The 26,659-nt window shown below is 41.6% G+C and overlaps 1 protein-coding gene across 2 annotated transcripts in view; it reads right to left on the bottom strand.

The window, feature by feature from the left end:
- The window catches only part of SNTG1 (syntrophin gamma 1), a 2,735,678-nt gene that overhangs the window by 1,538,513 nt on the left and 1,170,506 nt on the right, over positions 1-26,659 (bottom strand). For both annotated transcript variants that reach the window (XM_069621032.1, XM_069621033.1), the window contains exon 10: positions 25,292-25,422. In XM_069621032.1, coding sequence (XP_069477133.1) covers positions 25,292-25,422 — 131 coding nt within the window. The remainder of the gene's footprint in view (positions 1-25,291; positions 25,423-26,659) is intronic.

Raw genomic sequence — 26,659 nt, 5'->3', positions numbered from 1 at the left:
ATTGCAGATGTCGTAAATGTAGCTTCCTCCTGGAAGGGAAGGGGAGGGGCACTGCCTGTGAGAGCAAGCTGGCTTGGCAGAACTGGAAAAACCAGAAATTCAACCTAGTGCTGGGGGGAAACCACACCCCTTTGGGGCCAGAACATAACTCTAAAAAGATGGATCATTCATAGAGCGGACATGTGAAAATTTTATAAATGATACCATCATTCTTGTGATTTTTCTGCCCACATTTTAAGAGGTTTTTAGAACCGGTGGCATGTTCAGGGGGGTTTTAGCGGAAAAGAGGATATTACTCAAAATGTGTGCATGTGAAAAATCTGACACTTCATCAACTAATGTCCATACTCCTTGCGCACATGTGTGTAAATTTGGGTTAATGTCCGATATTGCAAAATCAGTTAAAAAGTGAAATATGTGCCATTTCTGAATGCAAGCCCCCAGGAAGAGCAGAGTTTGAACAGGGGATACCTCCTGTGATATGTGAGGGGTGCGTGTAATTTTAAAACAATATGTACCTCTGCATTGGAGGAGTGGACTTTCTGCAGGCTGTAAAATGACATCACTCTGACACAACTTAGCTCCCCCAATCAGGGGAGAAATGAAAGCTTGGCCAATGGCAAGTGTAGAGGGGTAGGGTCTAGTGATGCTGCACACACACCCATTTTAAAAACAGATAAAAGCAGACAGACAGGACAGATAGGGACCTTCAAATCCATTTGCAGCTGGAAGCTCTGCTGGAAAATCCATACTTTACCTCCATCAATCTCTAGAGAAAGCTGTGCAGAAAGATCCAGACTTCAAATCCATCAGGCCAGACCAGAGGCAGAGCAGAGCTGACCCAGATCACTGTGAAGTGCAGAGACCAGAGTCCAGTCTAAAACCTGACCAGATCCGTGGCGAGGCATATTACTAAATATATTGTGAGTACCTAGCAAAACTGTGCAGAACCCAATCTCTCACTTAAAATAATCTAATGCAAGCTATTTTAACTTGAGTAAAGCTGTCACCTGTCATTTGTAAAGCTGTCACCTGTCATTTTCTAGTTGCAAGCTGCACTTGTCTTTTTGAACTTTAAAATTTCAAATCTGAAAAACGACCTTTATTTAATCGCTCATATCTCCGTGACCGTTTGTGATAGAGACTTGCAGTAACTTTCCTCAGAAAGCTTAGAATCGTGGCTTTCCTACGATCCTAGCATTCCTACCCCCTATAGTTTTGCCGTAATCGCGAAAGACGCACTCGCGAATTTTGCCGCGATTTGCAAATTTCTCAACGTGTGAAAACAGCAGTTTTCTTGCTTTCATTTGCCAAAAATTCATTTAACCTACCAATTACTCCTAGATCCTTGCTAAAGTGAGCCTGGACTAATATTAACTTGATTTCACTCACCCTGAACCTCCTAGAGGGAATTAAAAGCATTTTAGCATATTTTTTTCTTCATTGCCAGCACATTTAAAAGCATTTGGGCCTGTGTTTTCAACTTCTGTAGTCTAAGTTGCTGGGTGAACTGAATTACATTTGAATTGCATTTCTGAGAATTGTGTGCCTTCCTTCCATTTCCCTGCATTGCATAAAAGGGGGGGTGAATTGTCCAAGAAAGTGATTACATTGTCTTTTGCTGAAATCCTATCAAGTTATTTTCTGTACTGCATTTCATTCCACATTGCATCCATTTGAAACCATAAAAGTATTGTTGCTATCTTATCCATCCTATAACCACACCTCATTGATTATAAAGAAGTGTGCTAGTGCCAGATTCTCCGTTGTTAATCTTTATCATATCAGATTAAGTGTGCTATTTAATTATTAATTTATTCTAAAGTGTGATATATATATCTATTGTTTAAACTATCAATTAAACCTTTTAACTTGCAAAACAGAACTACTTCTTGGCTCAGTGGGGTCAGGAGGATTCCAAGAGAGGGGTGTTATATAGGGGTAGTCATCCAGAACGCATGAACTGGACATAAAGATATATCAATAAGGGTTTTCATTCAGTATTCTAGACTAGGCGTTGACTTGGCTAGTAGTGCTGAATTGAATCCTCTTACAGTAGTTAGAGGTTGTTCAAGGCGTGCCTATCAGATAGGGGGCAGCCAATGATGATACGAACACATATGTGAAATATAGATACATAATTTCCCTTGACCAATTCATCCACCTGATAGGTTTTTACTGTTTGCCACATAGGATGATGTGGTAGCTGACGTACATTGAGGTATAAAGTCCTTTGTGTCCTTGAAATGAGTTGAGTGTGTCTGAGCCACAATATGTTTCACCAGGTTTCCTTACTTTATTGAACTGACATAAAAGTAGTATCTTGCTATATTCTTTGAGTCTGTCCAGTTATTATTGTTCTGAGATTATTTGTTTGGTAATCCCATTCAGCACTTGGAATGCTCCAAGTGTTATTGCGCATTTTGGTAGCAGAGGATGGTTCAGACCCAGACTGTGATTTTTGGCATCTTCCACCATTAGCCAGAAGATTGTGGAATGCAGAGAAAACACATGTGTGAAATGAGACAGTCGGCAGATGACTATATGAAGAAATCCCTGTCTGGTCCCAAACGGTGCCCCATTAACTAAAGGCAAACTGGTTGATTTGGAAAGAGTCAATACCGAAGGGCTAGAAACTGAGCAACGGATGTAAGTAGAACATCAAAAGTGGCAAATAAAGGGGAGGAATTGTATTGTAAGCGTAAGTATATATAGTAAAGAAACAGGAAGGGGATTTGTTTTAAGAGAGAGAGATCAAGTTGGTTCTTATTCTCAAGGAGATAGAAGGTAACATTTTTCACTCCAAATGGGGCATTTTTAGGGATTCTTGCTGCAAGGCCAATATGAAGAATGCGTTACACACTCCAAAATGTCGTAAAACAGAGATGACATACTTTTACTTGAGAAAGTAAAGAAAGACAATCGTAAAAATTGTTGTGCACATTTGTTTGGGATTATATGCAAGTGTAAGAAGTTGATTTGTTTGACTAGAAACATAGAACAATAGAAATAATCTAGCTGTTTATCAGACCCAAAAAACAAGCACTTTGCGCCAATCAAGCATTGGAGGGTAGCAGTTGAAAATTCATAGATAAAATAAGATTCTTAGGTTGTCAATAATAAAACAGCAGGATAGCGAGAATCGATAGAGCTATAATAAAGCAGTAAAGAGAATATTATTGTGTAGGCTTGGAAATTGGTTAAAGATTGTTTGGGGGAAATGGGTGGCGATTGTTGGTGGTTGCATGAATTGATTTTTGTGATATAATTAAAGTAATAGGTGATTGATGGTGGTTGCATGAATTGATTGTTGTAATATAATTCAAGTAATAGCAGAATGAAAGGTTTAGTAAGTGCTGACAGTTAAAAATGACACATCATCATGGAGGACACTCCTCTTTTCGTTTTGTGCAAAACATTTCAGAGATACACACCAAAGATTAGGAAATGTCATGCTGAATGTGTAAGATGCATGGCTGGCAAAATGTTCATGCCTTGGCCTCGAGAGGATTCCTTTTCAATACCAGTAACACATGACAACATACTTACATGCTGTGTACACAGGAAAGAAGCTACAAAAAAAGGTTAGCTTTCTAGAGCTATGGAATATGTATCAGAGTGAGAGAGAAGAGCCACACGAGAGGGAGTGAATGCTTAATCAGCATGACGGAGAGTGCAAAGCACCCTCAGCTCCTCTTTCTCTTTCTGAACACAAGAGTGCAGATGCTGTGAAACAGGGATTCTATCCTTTAAAGGATTTAAAAGCAGTGGTGGGGTATATTAATCCGATATTTGATCCCCCCGCTTATAGTAGTGAAGACAGTACAGAAGAAAGTAAGACTAAAGAACGTGAATAAATGTCCAGGCATAATGAAAGCAAGGATGGTAAGGAGAGAAGGGATAGATTGGTAGAGATAGAAGAAGACTAAGAGACAAAAAGGAGATAAAGACAAAGCCAGTGAAGTTACAATTGTACAGAATGACTGGTTGGGAGTACTCAAGTTAGACAAAAAGTATATCGACAAAGTTAAAGAAAGAGAAGAAAGGGGGGAACGGGAAAGAAAGGAAAAAGAACGAGAAAGGGCATACAAAGATGAGAAGGAAGGAGAAGAAGTGAAAGGAAGAACAAAGAAGGTAGGAAGAGCAGATAAAAGAGAAAAGATGGGGAGAAAACAAATGTGAGGAAATAGAAACAGGTTGAAAGAAAGAAGGTTGTAGAGAAGGCGAGAGGAAGAAGAGAAGAGGCAGATGAGAAGACAGGATGAGGAAGAACAAAAGGAAATGAGAAGAAGTAGAGGACAAAGGGAGGACAAAATAGATCGCATTGTTAACAGATGTGTAATACAAGATGAAGAACGAGAATGATGGGAAGACGAGGAAAGGTCACAACAGCCCTGCAGGGAGCAGGACGACATACTTAGAGCACTGACAAAAGGAATAGGGAAAAGTATTGGAGAACTATAAAGGCAGATGGTGGAAAAAAGATGGTTACGAGAGCAGAGGGAGTATTGAAGGATCTCCACTGAGAGAAATAAGATATTGATCGGATGATGTAATGATGGACAACCAGAGAACGCTGTCCCTAAGCAGACTAGATATTGTTGACAAAGAAAGGGATAACAGCCATACCAGTTGAGGTATAATGATGTCAGATGAAGAAAGGGAAGAAAACGAGAGTGCAAGAAGTGGGCACGTGTGGCTCTTCGACAGATCCAGTTGTAGGAAAAGGGGTAAAGTGGTTAGATTCAGAAGAACCAGAAATAGAAACTAGACTGAGGTAATTGCCAGGATGAAGATGATCGGGCGAAACTAGCCCTACCTGGAAGACAAGAAGCGTACTTGGGTACGATTTTAGAACAGGATTTACACAATTCCCGTTATTGAAGAAAGGGGGGACGACTGGCCACAGATGGATAAAGATAATTTGAAATGAAAATTAGCTAGTTTGACCGCAGGAATGGGTACGTGGATTTATGAGTTAGAAAGAATGACAGCGGAAACAACAGTAGCAGTGGGTGACATAAAAGGCCTATGTGCAGCTAACCTATGGGAGAGAGCTGACAACATTTGGAGATGAGTGGGATATGCGAGTGTGACAGCACAAAACATGACACATGATGTAGCGCCATTTAATAGTTGCGGACCAGATGTATTAAGGGCACTTCGAGTACAGTATCTTGATACATCAGGCATGGGCGCGATCATGACAAGGAAAATAGGATAGGATGAAGATCCTGTTGCTTATATTCAAGATATTCAAGGGCGTCTTGAGAAGAGAACCGTGGGATAAAACAGTACCATTATTTTATCATATTTTATGTCAGGGACTGCCCGAGCCAGTGCAAAGGCAGATGAAAGGACAGGTAGGGATGAAAACAAAACCATGGCCAGAAATACAGTTGACTACTGTTCATCATTCTGGATTGTTAGAAGAGAAGAATGAGAAAAAAGTTGAGAATAGGAGGCTTGAGAAAGCAATGTTAGTTCAGAAAAAACTATTGAAATTCGCCATAGAAGGAGCAGTACTGACAAGCAGTGAAGGAGTGGTTACACAATAGTTACAGCCTACACAGCCAATCAATGTAGGGTACCCAGTAGATCAGGGGGGGTAAAGCTTTACCCACATGGTAGAGGGAATGGACCTAGAGGACGAGGATTTCAAAACCCTCAAGGGGAGAAGGATTTAATGGAGGACAACCACAGCAATGTTGGAACTGTGGGAGAATGGGACATATGGTCCTCACATGTAGAAGTAGAGGGGGCATACAGCAGAACTGGCAAGCTCCCAGAGGTGGGACCGGCTATTTTTCCCAGTATAGTACAGAACCACCAGAGTATTATGTGCAAGATCACACGCAGTATCAGGCACATGCACGCAAACGCAGCAAGCTCTGCTGCAATCAGAGTCACCACAAGGGCAACCACAGCAAGTGCCTATGCAAACACAAGTACAGCCCCAACAGTATACACCAACACAACAAGCGACAATGCCACAATGGAATGTGAATAGAGGAACCCCACAAACACCTAAGCCCAGGATAGGGAGTCTGACAGTGGTGAGAGGAAATCCTTTTATGGGTGCAGTGATGAATTTATATCCACAATAGGAAAGCCCACAGAGCAAACTCATGTGTTCAGTACTATCAATGAAACCAGACCCCTAAGAGGAACCAAGGGTCAGTGTAAAGATAGGAGGCAAGACATTTTCTTTTCTTGTAGATACTGCAGCGACTGGTTCCTGTGTTCGAGAAGGAAAGTATCCAATGTCTGGTATTGACATGAATGCACAGGTATTCTCTGGGGCTATGAGTTTGGCTGCTTTTACTGATGAATTACCAATTTCAAAAGAAGAGCATGACATATCCATGCCACTGTTGTATTCTTGGGAGACACCAGTTCACATATTAGGACATGACTTAATGACAAAGCTTAACATGACAATATCATTTACTGACAAAGGGATAATATGTTCCACTCCAGGGATACATTATATGAATGTAAGACAGTTTATACTAGCATTTACAGGCCAAAAATAATTCTGAGGTGTCCCTTTAGACCCAGAAGTATTTTTGTATGGAGTAAATATTTGGTTGACATGTCTTCCTGAATTGATAGGAAAATTACTGAGGATGCCTGAGACATTTGTCTTTATACCACAAATGCCTATGGATGACGAGGAAGGATAGGTTATTCCCATAGAACCAGAGACAGCAGCAGTAAGAGAGGAAAGGGTGGTTGTTCATGGGAAGGATGATGAAGGAAGAGCATGGAGAACAGTAATAGCTCTTGATGAAGGTTATAGACTGACAGACCTGACAGGTGAGGAGCTGTTCAGAAATGAGTATTCATATGATGAACTTGTATTTTTCATAAACCTTAACTATTGGATAACATTTCAGAATAGGGAAATACCTCAGAGAATGGCATTGGTAGAAAGGAATCCATCATTTCTTTCCAAGAAGATTTAGAAAAGGTGCCAAGCATCTTATGGACAACAGTCGATATGGTGTGGGTCTATTGAGTGGAGCAGGAGCAGTTAAAAATAAGCTTAGGCCAGGAGCAATTGTACCACAAGCAAAACTGTACCCCATGTCCAGCAAAGCAGATGAAGGTATATTTGAAACCATTTCCACTTTACTACATCAGAGAATACAGGTACCATCAGACTCCACATGTAACACGGCTGTGTACCCTATTAAGAAATCAACGGGGGGTAGTGGAGATTTATTCAGGATCTACGCTCCTTAAACAATATTAAATATTGTCAAAGCAGAGTTTCCTCTGGTCCCGAATCCAGCTATGATATTATGTAACATCCCAGCTACAGGTAATTATTTTACAGTAGTATATTTAAAAAAAACACTTTCTTTTCAATTCTCCTTCCCAAAAGGTGACCTCATTTTTTGTATAGAAATCAGCGATGTGTAAGGGATGCATGGTATCACAAGTATGACACTGACAGAAGAGGTACATGTTTCAAAACCTTCATTAAATTCTTGGTGTTTGGAAAACTCCTAGTTTGCCCTATAGCCATGATAGGAGTAGTCTCTACCATCAAATAATAAAGAAAACACAGTCCTAGTCAGTCTATGACAAGTCAAAATGGCCTATACTAAAAAAACAAATGCCTGTCCTATCTCTTATACAAAAAGCGTGTAAAGGGAAATGTGTATGCAAAGGAAAGTCAGTGTTATAACATAAAAGATCAAAATGGCCGAGTTAGCGCTCCTTCCCACATTGGACAGCACAAAGTAAGGCCGCTGCTGTAGACAGGATGACACACTATGGCTCATGTTATCAAAAAAAGGCAGTCCAAAACATGGACCGAGACCTGTGTTACATTCCACGTTACAGTCACTTAATTTAAAAAAAAGTTATTTCATGATTCAACAAAATTGACGTAGATCTCCCTTGCCTGGCTCAGACCTCTCAAGAAAAGTACCTGATTCCATGTAGATCTCCCTCTGTCGGGCTCATACCCCACAATCACAACACTTGCAGGGTCACCCTTCCCCAAGTTTATTCACATTCAACAAAAGCACCTCCCACGTCTCCCTCAGTCAGCTCGGACCTTTCACTGATGTCAAAGACGTTTGAATGTGCGAGGCTTCTCCACAAACCTCCGCAGGACCACTTTGACTTCCACTTCAGCTCTTCCTTATGATATTTGTTGCAGTGTCTCTTGGTCTGGGTAGTTTAAAAAGTTCAAAGAAGTTTTTCTCTCAAAGCAATCACCTTTTAACTTCCCCTTTCGTCACGTATTTCAAAGCTCATTCACTTTGTTGCTTTATAACAACCCTCAAACATTTTGCAGAGACTTTTGCGGGGGCTGTTTCTTTTTCCCGACCACTCTGCTACTCTGTATAACTGGCTTCACAGTTACTGCTGACTTTAAAGTTCACTACAAATTTGCTTTCTTTTGCATCTCATCAGCATGTGCGCAACCTTCAATTGTGAGATACACTGTTGCGGCTGCAAACTTTCATGTCTTTCACAAACTCACCTGTTGTGTGCATTCTTTTTTACTCTCTATGGCTTTGATTCACGAGTCAAGGTTAATACCACAGGCCAGACCTCGCCTCCCCAACTAAGCAATTCACAATGCAGGCGGCTTCTTGTTCGAGTTATGGAATTCTCTGCTTATCTCTCGCGGTTTCCCAGAGGCAACAACCTTCTGCAGGGATGTTCAGCGTTTCCCAGTCCCTCACTCTAGTCCCTTGATTGGTCATCCTGCTCCAGTGGGATCGCCTTCACCCCGGGAAGATCCACCTTGCTATGAGTGTGTCTCCATGTTCCGCCTTTTATCCGTCTGGGGGTAGCTAATGGGTATCAGATGTATGTGATTACGATCAAGTGCCTGACTTTGCCAGACCTTATTAACAGGACATGTCTAATGAGATATGTAAGGGATAGCCTCTTTTTTGTCATTTCTCCTCTTCCTTGGCCCATTTTTTGTGTCTGAATACAAAGACGATGGCCATGTCCTAGCCACCTGAGAGAGAGAGAGAGATCCCAGGGACTAGCAAGTGAGACACCCTTCGGTTTCTCACAGATGGAAACATACAAGATTACCACAGGTGTACTGTGAGTCCCCATCAATCTTTAATAGCGTTATTCAGATGGACCTAGGTAATGTACAGCTTGAGAGTACCATTATTCAGTATGTAGATGACATAACAGTGTGCAGCAAAACAGAAGTAAAATGCAAAGCAGACTCAGTCCAGTTAATTAAAGTATTGGCAGAAAAAGGATACAAAGTGGACAATGAGAAACTACAGTATTGCCAGGAAGAAGTCTTGTACATAGGACAACTAATCTCTAAAGAGGGGAGAAATGTGTAGGGCCTGGGTTTTTGATTACAGCATATATATTAGTACACTTTTGAAAGGACTTAAAAAAACACAGCTAGGTAAAGATGACATAACATGGACAGATGGAAAAACAGAAGGATTTCAATAATCCTGCCGCAGTATCTACCTCTCCTGTCCCCTCCCAGGCCCTCTGCATGGCACTGGCTTCTCACTTCATTTCAAAAACTCAGGACATCCTGTCCTCACTCTCCTCCTATCAACTCCCTCCCTCTATTCCCTGCTCTTCCTCTGGCCTTCTGCAGTCACCCCTCCTCCCTCCTTCTCTCTCTTTCCCCTTTTCTCTGCTGATGAGGTTTCCAGACAAGTGCGATCTATGAAAGTCTCGTCGAAACAGGTTCACTCCTGTTCCTCCAAAACTATTAAGGACCACATCGACTCCCTGGCTCCTGCCCTGGCTTACTTCTGCAATCACACCTTCGCCACTGGAGTCTTCCCTTCCCCCCTTAAGCACTCCCTTGTGCACCCTCTTCTTAAGAAACCCTCTTCCGACCCCTCCTGCCCGGCTAGCTATCGCCCAATCTCCATAACTCCCTTCCTGGGCAAGCTCCTGGAGAAGCTGGCCATCTCCCAGCTTAATTTCCATGCTGAATCTGTGGGTTGTCTTCATGACCATCAGTCTGGCTTCAGAGCTGCCAGAAGCACGGAAACTGCTCTTCTGAACATTCGTGAAGACCTGCTCTCCAACCTTGACTCTAACATTCCATGTGTTCTCATCTTGCTTGATCTCTCTTCTGCCTTTGATACTGTCAACCATGCCATCCTGCTCAACCGTCTCCGTGATAACCTGGATATCACTGGTCAGGCTCTGGCGTGGCTGACTTCTTTCCGCTCCAATCGACCCTCCCAGGTCCAACTTGGGTCCTTCCTCTCTGACATCTTTTTCTCTACCTGTGGTGTCCCCCAGGGATCTAACCTCTCTCCCTGGCTGTTCAACCAATAACTAGCACTCCTTGCCCACTGCATCGCTGCTCTCTGCCCCAACTTTCAGTGCTATGCGGATGATACCCAGCTCATTTTCAGGCTACCCTCGGCCTTCTCCTCTCCCTCTCTCATCTCTGACTGTGTCTGCTATCCAGGAGTGGTGTGCCACCAATGACCTCTGCCTTAATGCCAGTAAAACCGAGATTCTACTCATCTGCACACCCACTCCCTCCTTCCCTGTAGCTCTCTGGCCAGCCTCTCTTGGCCCTCTTCCTGCTCCTACCTGCAAGGCAAAAAGCCTCAGGGTCATCTTCGACTCCACAGTCTCCTTCTCTCCTCATATTTATGATGTCTCAAAGAAGCCACACTACCAGTTCAGAGGTATTCTTCTTTTCTTCTCCTTCCCCCAGAAGCTCACTGTCTCCAGAGCCCTGGTTCTCTCTAAGCTAGACTACTGTAACAGCCTCTATCTAAATCTGCCTGCCTCTACTCTCTGCCCTCTGAAACTCATCCAGAATAGGACTGCGAGCCTTGTCCTTGGCCTCAAGCCCAGGGACCGTATCTCTCCAGGACTGAAATCTCTGCACTGGCTCCCAGTGGCTGCAAGGATTAAGTTCAAAACCCTCTGCATTGTCCACAATGCCTTCTGGGGCCGAAATACCTTCAACTCTCTCTTCCTAAATATCTTCCTTCTCGAGCTCTTCGCTCATCCGTCTCCAACTCCCTCAGGGTCAGCCGCTTCTCCAAGCAACGAGTTGGGGGTAGATCTCTCTACTCGGCTGGGGCCTCCCTCTGGAACAGCCTTCCTGCCTCCCTGAAACTTGAGGAGAACCAACTCCGGTTCCGGAAGCACCTCAAAACCTTCCTCTTTGCTTCTGCTTTCTCTCCCCCTCGCCCCTGCTAAATTCCTGATTGAAACTGCATAGAATCTGCACTGGGCCACTCTCATGTTCTCGGTCCCTGGCCCAGCCACTTGCCCCCTGCTCTGCCTCCTTGGCAACCCCTGCACTGCGGGTCTGACTCTGTATCCCTACAGCCCCCCTCCCAGCACTTGTCTGCACTTACCTTGCACTTGCCACCAGCTGTCCCTTATTATTTATCTTGTTATGCTACTAGCCCTGTACTGCACTTTCCCCTCTCCCTTTCCTTTTGCACATTCCCTTCCCCTCTTCCCATGCACTTGCGTGATCTGAATGACACCTGGCCTAGTAAGATCGTTGTCTGTCTTCCCTTTGTCCCCCCTCCCTGCCTTGTCGCGCCTTGAAACACTTGTGTATAGGCACGTTATAAATGCCATATCATATCATAGTTAAAAATGTCAATTCGTATAGCCCCTGTGTTAGGAATTCCAGATTATAAAGAGGAGTTTTATTTATTCTCATATTCAAATGGAGTAGTGATGACAGCAGTCCTCACACAGAAAAAAACATTAGGTCATAAAACATTAGCTTATTGGGATTTTAGACCCAGTATGCAAGTATTACAATGAGGTGCTCAATGACGCTTTATGTCGTGCAGTCCCTATTCGCCATTTTGGAGAAACATAAAAGCATTATTCAAACCCATTGATCAAAATTGTTAGATGTAGGGTATTAAATCCAGAGACATTCATAGCAGAACCAGCAGAGAAGGAGGTTTATGTAATGTATACTGAGTTTTATGATGATATTCCCCACGTTAAAAAAAATGCTCAAGAGGTGGGGAGTTCTATTCATTGATGGTTCTTCTAACATATACCAAACAGGAGAAAGGCATATGGGATCAGCAGTAGTGAAGTTAAAAAACAATGTAGAATTTGAAGTAGTGACAAGTGCGAGATTGCCTTCATATTGTTCAGCACAGGCTGCAGAACTAGTGGCCCTTATCGCTGCACTTCAGAGATATGAGGATGAGGAAGTGACAGTTTACTCTGACTCCGCCTATGTGACTTAATCCGTTCACGTAGGGTTGTCATATTGGAAAAGGAGGGGTATCCTCCGCGCTGCCGGCCCACCAGTGCAACATGTGCCGCTACTGGATAAGCTTATTAAGGTACTAAAGCTCCCATCGGCTACCGCCATGGTGAAGTGCACAGCCCATACTAAGAGCAGACATTATTTCTCTCAGTAACAAAGCCACAGACATTGAAGTGAAAAGAGCAGCATATTTTCCCCAATATTTCTCATTTTTAAGTAGAAAGTGTTAAGCAAATGTCAGAACGTTGCATGGTGATGAAACAAAGTTTTAATATGTATCTATTGTACAATTAATTGCTATATTGAGACAAGATAGTATTGGAAAGCCACTTATGCCTCTAGCATTATTGAGAGTTGCGCTGGATCAACTGTACTATCCTATGCATACAACCACAGTGAATCTTGCTGCCATAATTGCAGAAGACTGGTTTTTGCCAAATTTATTAGAACACTTTGCACGGTTTATTGCAAATTGCATTGTCTGCCAGAACTTCACAGCAGAGCATACTTTGTGAACAGTGAGAGGAACAATACCCCGGCCCAACAGTGTTTTACAGCATCTGCATTTGGATTATGTTATGTAATGGCTATAGATACATGTTAGTAGTAGTGTGTCCTTTTTCTTGATAGATGGAGGCAGGTCCATGCACTCACCCTGTTGCCACATGTGCTGCCTAGTTTCTCATATGAGAGGTGATTCCTGGATGGGGTGCATGCAAAGTCCTGCGGACTGATAATGGGCTAAATTTTGTAAATTAGATGTTCAAACAAATTACTATTTTATTAGGTACAACCCATACATTTTCATATGCTTATCACCCACAATTGAATGGTATTTGAGAGCGTTTAAATGGATTCCTCAAAGAGAGGATAGCTACGATAAAGATGGTTTTGAAGAAGGGATGGTTACATTGCGCCTACCCGTTTGCATTGAGAAACTAGCCTAGCTCAGATAACCACGTAACTCCTCTTGAGTTGGTGACTGGACATCGCATGAGAGAACCCTTTGCGTCTCCCACTTGAATAGAAACTGATGCCCATAGTGTAGCAAAAACATTAGGGGATGAGATGCTTGATTATCTGACAAATATGGCTGCTTGTGTTTCTTTCATTTCTGAGCAGATCAAAATCAGAGAGAAGGGTCTAAGAAGATTGAAGAAGACAGCAGCCAAACGATCAATCCTATAGAACTGTTAAAGTCAGCTAGCTTGTATCCAGGGGATCAAGTATTTGTTAAGTGTTTTGTTTGCATTTCGAATAAGCCCAGTTTTGGAGGACCGTACCTAGCAGAGAGGGTCACCCCCACTGCCGTCAAGATCTAAGAAAGACTAGCTTGGCTGCATCCAAATCATGTAAAGCTTTACAAAGGAGAAACCCTACCACACTGGCACCCGTTGACAGTGAAGCAAGAGAAGAACTTCTGCAAATGCAGACCAGATCGGATACCAAAAGCCAACAAGAATCATCCAAATAAAAACAATTTGAACTTCCGATTATTCCCAAGTTTAAAAGGAAACTAACACACTTATCAGTGTCCACAGAACTTTTACTGTTAGGTTAAAGAGACCATTTATTGAAAAACAAGAAGAGCACACAACAGTTTATGTTGCCAATAACATTACACACATTCCTATATTTTGTTTTCACTCATATACTTCTATCCTATCCAGCTCTAGTGAGACGAAATGTTGAGATGGTGACATTTTTGGGAAATCCTAAGACAGCCCCGTTATTGAAAGGATCATCATTGCAATAATATTACAATTTCTGTTGTAAAAGAATGTGATTATTAAGAAGAGTAACAGGAATTCATTTTGATAAAAGAGAAAAGGAATTTTCCAATTTGTGAAAGAATCATTCCTAGCAAGACCACCTATTCAGACACAAAATATAGTAAAACTTATGAATGATTTTTCAATATTCTGTGTAGCTACATTTTGTACAATGTGCAGTCTTTATTTCCTTGTTGTTATACCATTTTGTCAAGTGATGTTTCATAATACAGATGGAGTGTTTAGTAATGAGACATCTATTTCTATCCCTAACAAAAGCCCATGTAACATTTTCCCGGATATTTCCAAGCAAATTATCTGACTTAAGAGGGATGCTGAAGATGATCATGAGGATATAAATACATACCTTGATAATTCAGCCTATTTAAAAAATAGCATGTGGTATCAGCACATGAAGGGAGTGGGGAGAAGACCGTCAGATAAGAGCTTCTGTGTATGTTCTCTCATATCTTATGCCATGAGCACAGCCAGAACATTTATAGCAAAAGAAATACCTACACATGATGTGAAGAGTCTCAGTAATTTAGCAGCATGCATGGCAAGAGGATGATTTGAAGTAAGATGTGCAACTCTAAGATGGATGCCAAAGAGAATGTTCCTATATGAAGATGCTTACATAAAAACACAGAAGATGATAAAAGACCCAGGTTCAAAAAGGAGAATGCTGCTGTACTCATTTAGTGGTCTCACTGGAGAACAGGTGAGGATTGTTGAACAAAAGAGACTGGATTGTGCAGACACATGGGAAACACCAGGATTGCCAGGATGCTGGGAGAGAAATCAGCTATTGGTATATGGACAAGTAGCCACCAGTACAGGATGGGAAAAAGGAATGTTAGGATGCAGTACACACTTATTGATGAAAGAACCAGTACATATAGTTCAAATAGTGAATGATGAATGCCTTAAGGAATGGCCAAAGCATTAAAAATGTTTTACATGGGTTGAAAATGAAGCAGGCCTGTATCCATATTGCCGATGAAGAATGCAACACTGTTTCAGAAACAGTGGTCTGACCAAAGTTGGAGATAATAAAGGATGCAAGCAAACAATCGATGTTCCTGGAATTCATTGAGGAACTGCCATGCTAATGGACCACTATTGGGCCTGTGTTTCCAAAGCTTATATGAAGCTACTTAGAAATTGGGGCAGAATATGTTCTATAGTGATAATATGTGTTCCTGCATCAGTGATCCCCCAAAGTGATCTCCACATCACTGTCTTTCCGGAAATGGATGCAAACCAAAGGAAGAAGTCGCTCAACCTCACCCAACAGAAGAGAGAACTATTTTTTGGCAAAATCAATAGAAGCATACCACGACAATCCAGATGAACAAAAATTGTTCAGTAGGACAGCTGTGATATTTCCAGCCATATCCCTGCCAGGACAAGTGGTTACAAATCACCAAGTGGGAACTGCTACAAACAATTAACATGACAACATAAGGATTTAATGCAATTAAAGACGAATTGAGGGCCATCAGATTCATGACCCTCCAGAACAAGTATGTCTTGGAATTCATTACAGCAATGGAATGAGGTAAGTGTGCCAAGATTGGGCCTCCTTGCCATACATACAAACCTGCCCATAATGACTCGGGAGGATAGCTCAGGGGCAACGTGCTTGGCTTGGAAGCAAGACGACACGGAGCAACACAGGTTCGATCCCCGGGTCCGCGCTTAGAAACCTCTGGGTGTTAAGCGCGTTATAAATAACCTATCATATCATATCATATCATAATGAAGAAAAGGGAACGCTGCCGGAAGCAAAAACTCTGTTGTCAAAATTGGATACGAAAATGATGAAAGAAATAGATGAGGCTGAAGATGAAGATTGGTTTTTATCCCTGTTTTCATGGGTTCCAACCTGGATGGCAAATGCCTTCAAATTGTTGGGAGCAATACTAGTGTTAGTTTGGCTGGGATTCTGTCTTATAATAATAATCATAGTACAATTTAAGAAGACAGCGAAGAAAGCTTTTTGGATGAAGATAATGATTGATGTAAATGCTGTGAGTGACGAGCATACAAAGACCGAAAATACCACCCGTGAACACCCGAAAGCAAGTACCCTGACACCCACAGTAACTAGGTTTTATTATCCTAAGGATCATAAGAACTATATGGGATGGTGGGTGTTCTGTCAACTGACTGGAGAGTTTTTCCATATGACCCTGAGTGTGGATGAACATATAAAGAATGCAGGTGACCAGAGGTGGTGAGGAAGATATGGATTCTGAAGAAACCACAGTGTGAAGAAAAGGTGAAGAAAATTGAGGAGGTGGTTGAGGACTCGACTAGAGGGGGGAATGTAGAGAGGCAGATTCACATGTCATCTATAGAGCCCACCCCCTCGCAGCCATCATATTGGAAGAACAGCAAGAGAACACTCTGCATGACACCTGGTATCATCCCAATACCACGTCAAAAGTATGAGCGACGTTATGCACTCAGACAACCGTATTGAATGTATTTATTTATTTATTTATTCGCATTTGTTAAGCGCACAGAATCAGCCCTGAGGCATCGTGGCGCTGGTTACAGAATAGCGCTGGTTACAGGGAAAGCGCGTCTTAGTTACAGCATACAGAGGCATACATGCAAACAGTTTGGGCAGTAGCAATAGTTAGCAGTGTGTGCCTGAATGGCAGTAGGTAGAGGAATTTTAGTTAAAGAGAGAGGTTTTGAGTTTTTTTCTAAACGCTGTGAGGGAGCCTTCTGCTCTTAGAGCGTGGGGGAGATTATTCCAAAGTTTTGGTGCTATGTAGGGGAAACCCAGCCCCCCGGCTGTAATCTTGTGGATGCGTGGTACAGTGAGTTGGTTAGTGTAGCAGAGTCTGGTAGGTCTGGATGAGGTCTGTCTGAGAATGGTGTCTGAGAGATATGATGGTGCAGTGTGGTGGATACATTTGTGGGTAGTAGTCAGTACCTTGAAGGTGATGCGTTCTTTGACAGGGAGCCAGTGAACTGATTGCCTTGCCAGTGAGATGTGGTCCCTTTTGGAGATGTTTAGTGCTGCTCTTAGAGCGTTATTTTGGGTGACCTGGAGTTTGTTTAGGTTTTTTTCAGAGGTGCCGGCTAGAAGTGCATTGCAATAGTCAAGTTTAGCGCCTATGGTAGCTCTTGCTATTGAAAGGCAGTTTTCTTTGGAAAGGAATGGTTTAATGGCGTTGATGAGTTTAGTGCTTAGTGCAGATGCGGAGACAATGGCACTAACTTGTTTGTCCATGGACAGGGTTGCATCAATGTAGACCCCTAGCGTTTTCACAGAGGATAGGACTGGGATAGTGCAGTTGTCGATGTTGAAATTGGCATAGCAGCTGTCTAGCCTGGCCAGTGTGGATTTTTGGCCGAGGATAAGGATTTCAGTCTTATCCCCGTTAAGACATAGGCCGTTAGTGGCCATCCAGGCTTGAATGGTGGCATATATGAGTTTTAGAGCTAGGGCGTCGTTGTGGTATGAGCCTGATAGAGGGAGGAGCACTTGGGTGTCGTCGGCGTAGTTGGTGTAGGCAATCCCAAGTGCATCAAGTTTCTCGAATAGGGGCTTAGTGAATAGATTGTAAAGCGTAGGTGCTGTACAGGAGCCTTGAGGGACACCGCAGTGTATTATGGATGGTGTTGCGCTCGAAATGTTTGAAAAGACTTTCATGGCCCTCCCTTCAAGAAATGAGGTTATCCAGGAGGTGGCTTGGTCAGAGAAATGTGCGGAGTGGGAGAGGTGTGAGGTGAGGGTCTTGTGGTCCACTAGGTCGAATGCCGCAGAGAGGTCGAGGAGAAGTAAAAGGGCGGGTTTACCTTTGTCCAATATCTTGGTTATTTGGTTTTTTAGGTCCAGCAAAGCAGTCTCTGTTCCATGACCTTTGCGGAAGCCTGACTGTCTGGTGCCTAGGATGGAGTTAGATTCGAGGTATAGTTGGATTTGGCTGTGTGCCACTTTATCTAGAATCTTGAGAAGGAAGGGGACAGTTGTTATAGGTCTGTAATTGTTAGGCATCGTGGGGTCGAGAGTGGGCTTTTTTAGAAGTGTAGAATGTACCCTTGAACTGAGAAAGTAGACATTGTCTGCAGACACCACTAGATATACAAGATCTATAAGTAAAGTCAGACAGAAGAGAAGTGACATCATAAAGAGAGTAGAAGCATAGACGCACTAAACCGAAGTATAGAGGTCTGATGAATGAAGATGTAACTGAAGCAACTAAGTACAAAGAGTCCCACAGTACAACTTCCTTCCCTTGCTGATCCGAATGAGACACCATAGATGCATGTCAACTTGCTTATGCTCGCCCCTTATCCAAAAAACAAGCGAAAAACCATGTACTTATCAAAAAGATACACATATTTTAATGTTCATCAAAAAACACACATCACATTCACAACTGAATTTTCTTAAAAGTAACACATCATTGTGGTCTAGACCCGTCATGAACCACATATATCCGTGTATACATATTTAACAACTGGCATAGAGACTGATACTTCCGGAGAAACCTTTTTCTATGCCTCCATGTGGGGTATATTTATATTTTATATTTTAGCCACCACTATTATTCATGCCCTCCTTGACTTCTGCGGGCACCAAGGCTGTGCCAAAACTTCAACAATGTGTTTCTAGAACCAACATAGAATTAAACATGTGAAATATACATAGAGATTCATCCACTCTGTATATTCTGTTGGTGCTGTCCTCAGGGCACTCAGTCTTTATACATGTTCTGGTTTTCACCCATCACATTTCAGTTTGCCAAAATTTCAACAATTCTAAAAAACAAACAGACATTGATTCTTAAAAACATGGTTTCTATTCTTTTGTGCATCACAAGTAATACATCGCATCTATTCCATCTCTATTTTCAATAAAAACAGCAGGGAATCATTACTTAACGGGCTATTTCTTTCCCCATTTTTACTAAATATTTGCAAGTTTTGCATTTTTCAATGTTCTTGTTACAGCATTATTTAAACAAAGCGTTACCCAATTCGCCTCTTTCTACACATTTAGATTTTTTGTAGACTGTGCACTTATTTGCTGTCTCGATTTTCCTTATAATGAGTGAATTCTACAGGGGAAAAATTCTTATTCTATATTTCCCCTAGAGTAATGAGAAAACAACCACCCCAATGATCACACTAAGTGAGAGCTTACCTCTATTGTCGTCTGCAGTGGGTAACCACCTATCTCTTCCCGATTATAAGGTTGTGGGGGAAAGATTAAGAGATAAGCCCCTTGAGCTAATAAGTACAATTACAGTGTTGTTCAGGAATAAAATCCCGTTTTTCAAAACGCATTTCTGTTTTGTAACAGTATATTGGTGAAGGTGTCTAGATAGATGATTCCTCCGCCGTCCCAGCTGTAATAGCACAGCAGACATCCTTCGAAGCTAGGATCACAGAGGGATACAATTACAGAGTTCCCAATAGGTAAGCTCTCACTTAGTGTGATGATTGGGGTGGTTGTTTTCTCATTACTCTAGGGGGAATATAGAATAAGAATTTTTCCCCTGTAGAATTCACTCATTATAAGGAAAATCGAGACAGCAAATAAGTGCACAGTCTACAAAAAAATCTAAATGTGTAGAAAGAGGCGAATTGGGTAACGCTTTGTCTAAATAATGCTGTAACAAGAAAATTGAAATATGCAAAACTTGCTAATATTTAGTAAAAATGGGAAAAGAAATAGCCCGTTAAGTAATAATTCCCTGCTGTTTTTACTGCAAATAGAGATGAAGTTGGAATAGATGCGATGTATTACTTGTGATGCACAAAAGAATAGAAACCATGTTTTTAAGACTCAATGTTTGTTTGTTTTTTAGAATTGTTGAGATTTTAGCAAACTGAAAAGTGATGGGTGAAAACCAGAACATGTATAAAGACTGGGTGCCCTGAGGACAGCACCCACAGAATATACAGAGTGGATGAATCTCTATGTATATTTCACATGTTTCATTCTATATTGGTTCTAGAAACACATTGTTGAAGTGTTGGCACAGCCTTGGTGCCCGCAGAAGTCAAGGAGGGCATGAATAATAGTGGTGGCTAAAATATAAAATATAAAAATACCCCACATGGAGGCACAGAAAAAGGTTTCTCCGGAAGTATCAGTCTCTATGCCAGTTGTTAAATATGTATACAGAGATATATGTGGTTCATGACGTATCTAGACCACAATGATGTGTTACTTTTAAGAAAATTCAGTTGTGAATGTGAAGTGTGTTTTTTGATAAACATTAAAATATGTGTATATTTTTGATAAGTACATGGTTTTTCGCTTGTTTTTTGGATAAGGGGCGAGCATAAGCGAGTTGACATGCATCTATGGTGACTCATTCTGATCAGCAAGGGAAGGAAGTTGTATTGTGGGACTCTTTGTACTTTGTGTTTTACTGTCCTCACCCACACAGCCCCTAAAAAGAGGACTTTTGTAGCTCTTTAAAGTTGAAGACTAAAGCAACAAAGTAAATATATGTGTGAATATGAAGAAAACCATATGTAGATGTATATATGCAGAAACACAAGGTAGGTAAGATATCATAGAAGCTAGCTAATGTAGAAAATATAATGCGAGTAAAGCAGCCATGTTGAGAAAATGGATGTCGGCATTGTATAATAGTAAGCGAGAAGCCTTGAGAAGAAAGACCAAGGCTGCAGAGATGAAAGGCGCTGGAATACAGCTCTGTGCAAGAACAAAGAGTATTTGCTTGGCTCAGGATTAAGGATGCCAAACAAGAAGCAACTGCAAGGAACAAAAGGATTCAAAAGGATAAGCCATGTATGTGAGACATATTTCTCTTAGATTAAGTAAAGGAGTGGATAATTATGAGTGCCAAGTATTGAACAATCGAGGATGCCGAAAGTGCATGCAAGACGGACCAACCAAGTCTCCAGAGGCTAAGAGGAGTAATAGCACCCAATATAATTGAATTAAATAGCATTACAGAAAAGGACAGCATGGTTACATGTATTTTCCCCAGGTTTTTTACACCTGAAGTATGTTTCAATGTAATTCTTTCACCTAAAACGTATTAACCAAATGTAGATTCACATAACTAAAGTGCTTATCTATCAAAAATGTTATACCAAAAACCTGTATACCCAATGAATTTTTTTTATTTTATTTTTTGATTGGGGGTCCCCCCCAAGCCCCTATTTTCCACCCTTGAAAACACCCCAAACATTCACAAACAATGTTAACCATTTACCCCACCCAAAAATACATTAACCATTTTTAATGTTAGATTATTATATTTCATGTTGAAAACCATACATAAAAATTCAACACCCCAAACATTCACAAGCAAATGTAACCCTTTACCCCACCCAAAAATACATTATTCCTTGAACATTTTTGATATAACATTATTATATTTCATGTTCAAAACAGTACATTTTCGATATATAAATTCAATATATAGTTTATTCGATGAAAAAGTGATTCAATGAAAAAGCTCTTGATGTAAATGAATTTGTTAACTAGACTGTATATCGGACAGAATGGACAACATCATGGTCTGCTCACACACGGTGTAAGACCAGAAGCTGAGGCCTATTCATAAAGCTCCAGATGAAGATAGCAATGTACCTTCACTCCCTTGAAAGTTCTGAGAAAGAGAACAGCCAGCAAGGTGAACTACAATGACGAAGCCTTGGCTTTGGGCCTAACTGATGAGATTTATGCTAATTAGCTAAGAAAGCCAGTTGTCTGACATTGTTCCACTGCACCTAGGTTTAGTTGCTTCCGCGTTGCTAATGAACCGTATATCTAAGGTTGGAAGAGAGTGCCAAATAATCATGAGGGCCTAAATAATGATGGACTCTACATTGTTGCAGAAGCCTATCTGCTGCTGGTATTATGGTATTATCTGTATTTTACATAGTTAGAGGTTGTTCAAGGTGTGCCTACCAGATTGGGGGCTGCCAATGATGATGATACTAACATTTATATCAACTATAGATATATATATATGCCCTTAACCAATCCCTCTGTGCGATAGGTTTTTACTGTTTACTGTTTGCCACATAGGATGACGTCATAGCTGACATACAATGAGGTATGAAATCTTTTGTGTAATTGAAATGCAGCGAGATTGTCTGAGCCTCAATATGTTTGTTTGCCAGATGTTCCTACTTTATTGAACTTTTAATAAAGTCGTATTTTGCCATATTCTTTGAGACTGTTCGTTATTTGGACCTGAGATCATTTATTTGATAATCCCCATTCGGCACTTGGAATGCTCCAGGTGCTATAGCACATTAGAAACCCTTAAGAATTTGCAGAGAGAGACAGGTAGACAAGAGTATTGCTTTAAGGCCCTCCCTTAGAGGTAGGCTAGTTTAGATAGTAAGGGTTCTCCTGAAATAGTTCCAGATCTCTGTAAAGGGCAGAATAAGGAATGCCTGGGCTAGGACGGAGGGAGCCCACACGGAGGTTGAGAGAAATACTAGGCACCCTCTTAGTCTGACCATCCCAATCCTTTTCGACTCATCTATTCTGAAAAGGTTACTTTAATTTGGAATAGCAATCATTTGGAATTGATATGCTGCTCAGTGTATTTGTCCAGCTGCTTGTTACAAAGCTCAGGCAACCATAGTATGTGTATAACACATGGATAGCAACACCTTAGCGCCTTGAAATACATTGTGTATAGGCCCTATACAAATAAACAATCAATCAATCAACTTATGTTCTGGAAACACACTTACATTACCAAGAGGAAATATAGTTTTAGGCTGATATGACTACAAAATATAATGAGTAAAAGCATTGGCTGAAAAGTGGTAAAAACTGAGGGAATATAGCCAGTGTAGCTAGCATACGAGTAAAGTGCTGGTCTATGATATGATATGATAGTTTATTTATATAGCGCCTATACACAATGTGTTTCAAAGCGCTTCAAGGCAAGGAAGGGAACAAGGGAAACTACAACGACATTCTTACAGGCCATGAACAGTAAGGATGTGAAATTAACTATCATACTCAGCCTGACGACATTGCAGATAGTGCAAGTGCTAAGACATAGATAAGGAAGGGAGGGGGAGAGTGGGAAGGAAATGGAAACAGACAGGTGACTACCGTACTAGGCCTGACGATATTTCTGGTAGAGCCGGAGGAAAACAAAAGGTGAGGGAGAGAGGTGCAGAAAGGGAGGGGAGGAACAAAACAAGTGACTATCGTACTAGGCCTGACAACGTTTCAGATAGTGCTGGAGGGAGGGGGCGCAACCGTAAGGGGATAGGGGAGCGACAGACTAGGTTGCTATCATAGTAGGTCCAGGTACAATTCTGATAGAGTAAGTGCATAGAAGAAAGTAAAGGGAGGAGGGGAGAAGATAGGAAAAGGGAGGGGAGAGAGGAGGGGAGGCGAGAACAGAGAGTAAGCAGTCAAAAAGAGTGGAGAAGCAAGAGAGGAGAGCAAATACAATTGCAGAAGTCTGTAATAACACATAGGGCCTCATTACACGGAAGGCGGCAAGGGTGAAGGGTCACCGGTAATGGTACCGGTGACCGTTAACCCTTACCGCCTTACTACGAGGTCCCTTTGCGGTTAAGTACTTTAACGCCTGCTGTTTAGCAGGCGTTAAAAACCAATCCGCAAAGGGACCAGGGTGCTAATTACGGTACCGCAATTTGCGGCACCATAATTAGCGCATTCCCCATTCCCATAGAACCCAATGGGGCAAAAATGGGAATGGGGAAGGGCAATGGTGGAAGGGGGAATTACCGCCCCACCAACCTTGGAATAGGGCGGTAATTCCCCTTTCCACCAAGGCGGTGCCGGTATTTTACCGGCATGGACCAAGGTGCTAATAGCACCTTGGTCCTCCGCCTACCGTGTAATGAGGCCCATAATGTTGCAAGCCACGATACAAGATGAAGATGGAACAGCATGATTCAGGGCCACCATGAGTACAAGATGCAAAGGAAGTCCAGCATGAGAGTTGAGAAAGGGTGACGCACCGTGAATCAATGAAGTCGATAAAAGTAAAATCCAGCATTGGCCACAAGACTGTGATGGTGAATGACATGCGGCCTGCCTGCATTTTTTTCAAATTCCAGGGCATGACCAATTTAGCCCTTCATCCTTCTAAGGTTGACAAATGAAGTACCATTAAATGGGTTAAAAGTACCACTTTAAATACTAGCACTTGGAACTGGGAGACGTCTGTCGTGAAGTGCCATTTAACAGCGCCATTTATTATTATTCACACACAAATTCTGGTCTTCATCTTGGGAAATAAACTTCCAATGCATGCTGTGATCAGAACATGCAGGTGCCGACACTTCAGCACTTGTTAAGTAACCAGGAGACACAGGTTAAGCTCATTGCTGCAATTTATATGTATAAGGAGGAATCAACTGACCACTGTCAAGGTTTGGTCAATTAGCTGGTTGAGCACACAAAGTCATCAGCATTTAAAGTCATGCCAAAAGGTTTTTACTTGGAGCTTGATAAAATGGCTGAATTTTAAAAAGGAGAGAATCAGTGATGAGGCCCGACTATGAACATTTGGATGTTTGCTTCCTCTCAGGTCAGTGTACTAACCTTTTGTCCACCACTGCTTTGGCTATGAACCATACCTGAATGCTTAAGTGCCTGAGAACTATGTGACGTATACAATGTGGTCTATGTCTGCAGGTGTTTTGACGCTTGTTGACTGACGGGGAGAAAGCTAGTGGCACATGATGATACACATTGTTTCACACTGATGTATCATCCTTGCAAAGAAAATATATAGGGCTAAAAACAGGGACAAGTTGGCTAGATGTGATAGCCATTTCAGGTGCTAAAACAGTGTTATGTCAAAATGCTGCTTGTCTAACCAGCATATAGATGTGTGTGCATCCCCCATCACTACTACTATAATATATTGATGCACTATTGTAATCACATTTCTCAGTTGAGATTACATGTGCTAATTCCATTTTTATTCTGATATATTAGATAATTCCTATTGTCTGGTTAACATCAGCATGTATTTAAAGTGTTTTTTCACATCATCTGATAAACCATTTACTTGAGAAGAAACCATGCAATAGATTCCAGAATTAAAAAAAAAAAAAAAACAATATGTTCCATCAGAAATTCCCAAATTATGAAATGTCTATTGCCTGATCTGTAAATAAATTGTCTTCTACACCTTCTACTCTGCTCTGAATAATGTTGTTTGGCAGATGGTTAATAAAGGACACATTTGAACAGGATGATAGTCTGCGCGGCAGCATTGCCATTAAATTGCCAAATGCTTCTTACCTGCACCTATCTGTTCCTGGCTGGTACTGAGACAACCGAGAATGAAGGAGCGGGATCAACCGGAGATCGCACCACCTCTTCTCCCACCGCAGACCTGGCGATGCCGGCCACGAGGAGCAAGATAGCGTGTCCTGTAAATGTTTTTAAATAACTGTCAAAATTATATTTATTTCCTTAGCACATCATACATATGGCATATTTGCTGCTTTGAAAAGAAATATCAAGAGTCAAACAAAATAGATATTAAGTGAAAAAGTATTTTTTTTTTAATCAAGATAAAGACTGATTTAGAAAGACCACTCTGTGACTGCTCAGAGCGGCCTTTCTAAATCTAACTGTCTCCCCCCTGTTGCACATGAGTGCTCGCAAGGACCAAAAGGTGCGGCCGAGACGAGCACAGCAAGACGGAAGTTGGAGGTGAGGTAAATATTGGTGTGTTTGCGAGTCTGTGTGTATGTTGTGGCGTAGTGTGGGGTAGGGGGATGGAAAGAAGGTGTGTGTATTTGTATGTGTGTGTGTTTGTGTATATTTATATGCGTGGGTGTAGCATAGGGACGGTAATGGGGAGAGAGTGCAGGATTAATGGGCAGCACCAAAGGGTGAAACCACCCGTTTTCAAAGGTGACAGGGGCTGGGTGGGTTTAAAAGAGATATTTGGCTAATATAAAAAGCTGCACCAAATCGGCTGAAAAAACAGTCTATGTTATGTGTGGCATTAAATATTCGACAATATAACAAAGAACCACAAAATAATGCAAAGAAGCTGGCCCATCACTGGACCAAAACTAAAAACAACTTTACATCTTCTAGACGTCTGATTTATATTCGACTGTGATAACAAGGTACTGGAATTCGAGGAAGTGTGTTAATATGCCTGCACCCCACTGACAGGTGCTCTAAATAGTAATTCAAGGCAAACTAAACAGAATTTAATTGGAAATCAGAGCAGATGATCAGTCAACTAACTAATTGATGTACTGCTAGTGCAAGATTTAATAAATGTCCTTGACATCCTTGGTTTTACACAAAGTCAGAAAGGCCCTACTCACTTAGCAGGGCACTCTTTGACTTTAATATTACATTTTATCATAGTGTTTGACAGAGGTAGCAGTAATACCAGTAGCTTGGTTAGACCTTGCTTTAATATCATTCTCTTTTGACATTTTGCTGAAACTAATATCAACGAATCAGACACTGGAAACCAATAGGCACAAATCTCTTCTTCATAATCTGCAGAATTTCCAGCCTAATGAGCTGAAATCTTGTATCACGGGTATCTGGATTTAGTTCCAACTCAAACTCCTGGTATTTCATTTACCTGTGTTTACGGTAAAGGGCTAGGCGGTTATAACTCCCCCGGTCCCTTAA

Source organism: Ambystoma mexicanum, chromosome 5q (assembly GCF_040938575.1).
Source record: "Ambystoma mexicanum isolate Mex_15411 chromosome 5q, UKY_AmexF1_1, whole genome shotgun sequence".
In the NCBI taxonomy this organism is placed as follows: domain Eukaryota; kingdom Metazoa; phylum Chordata; class Amphibia; order Caudata; family Ambystomatidae; genus Ambystoma; species Ambystoma mexicanum.
This window is presented reverse-complemented; position numbering and strand designations above follow the sequence as displayed.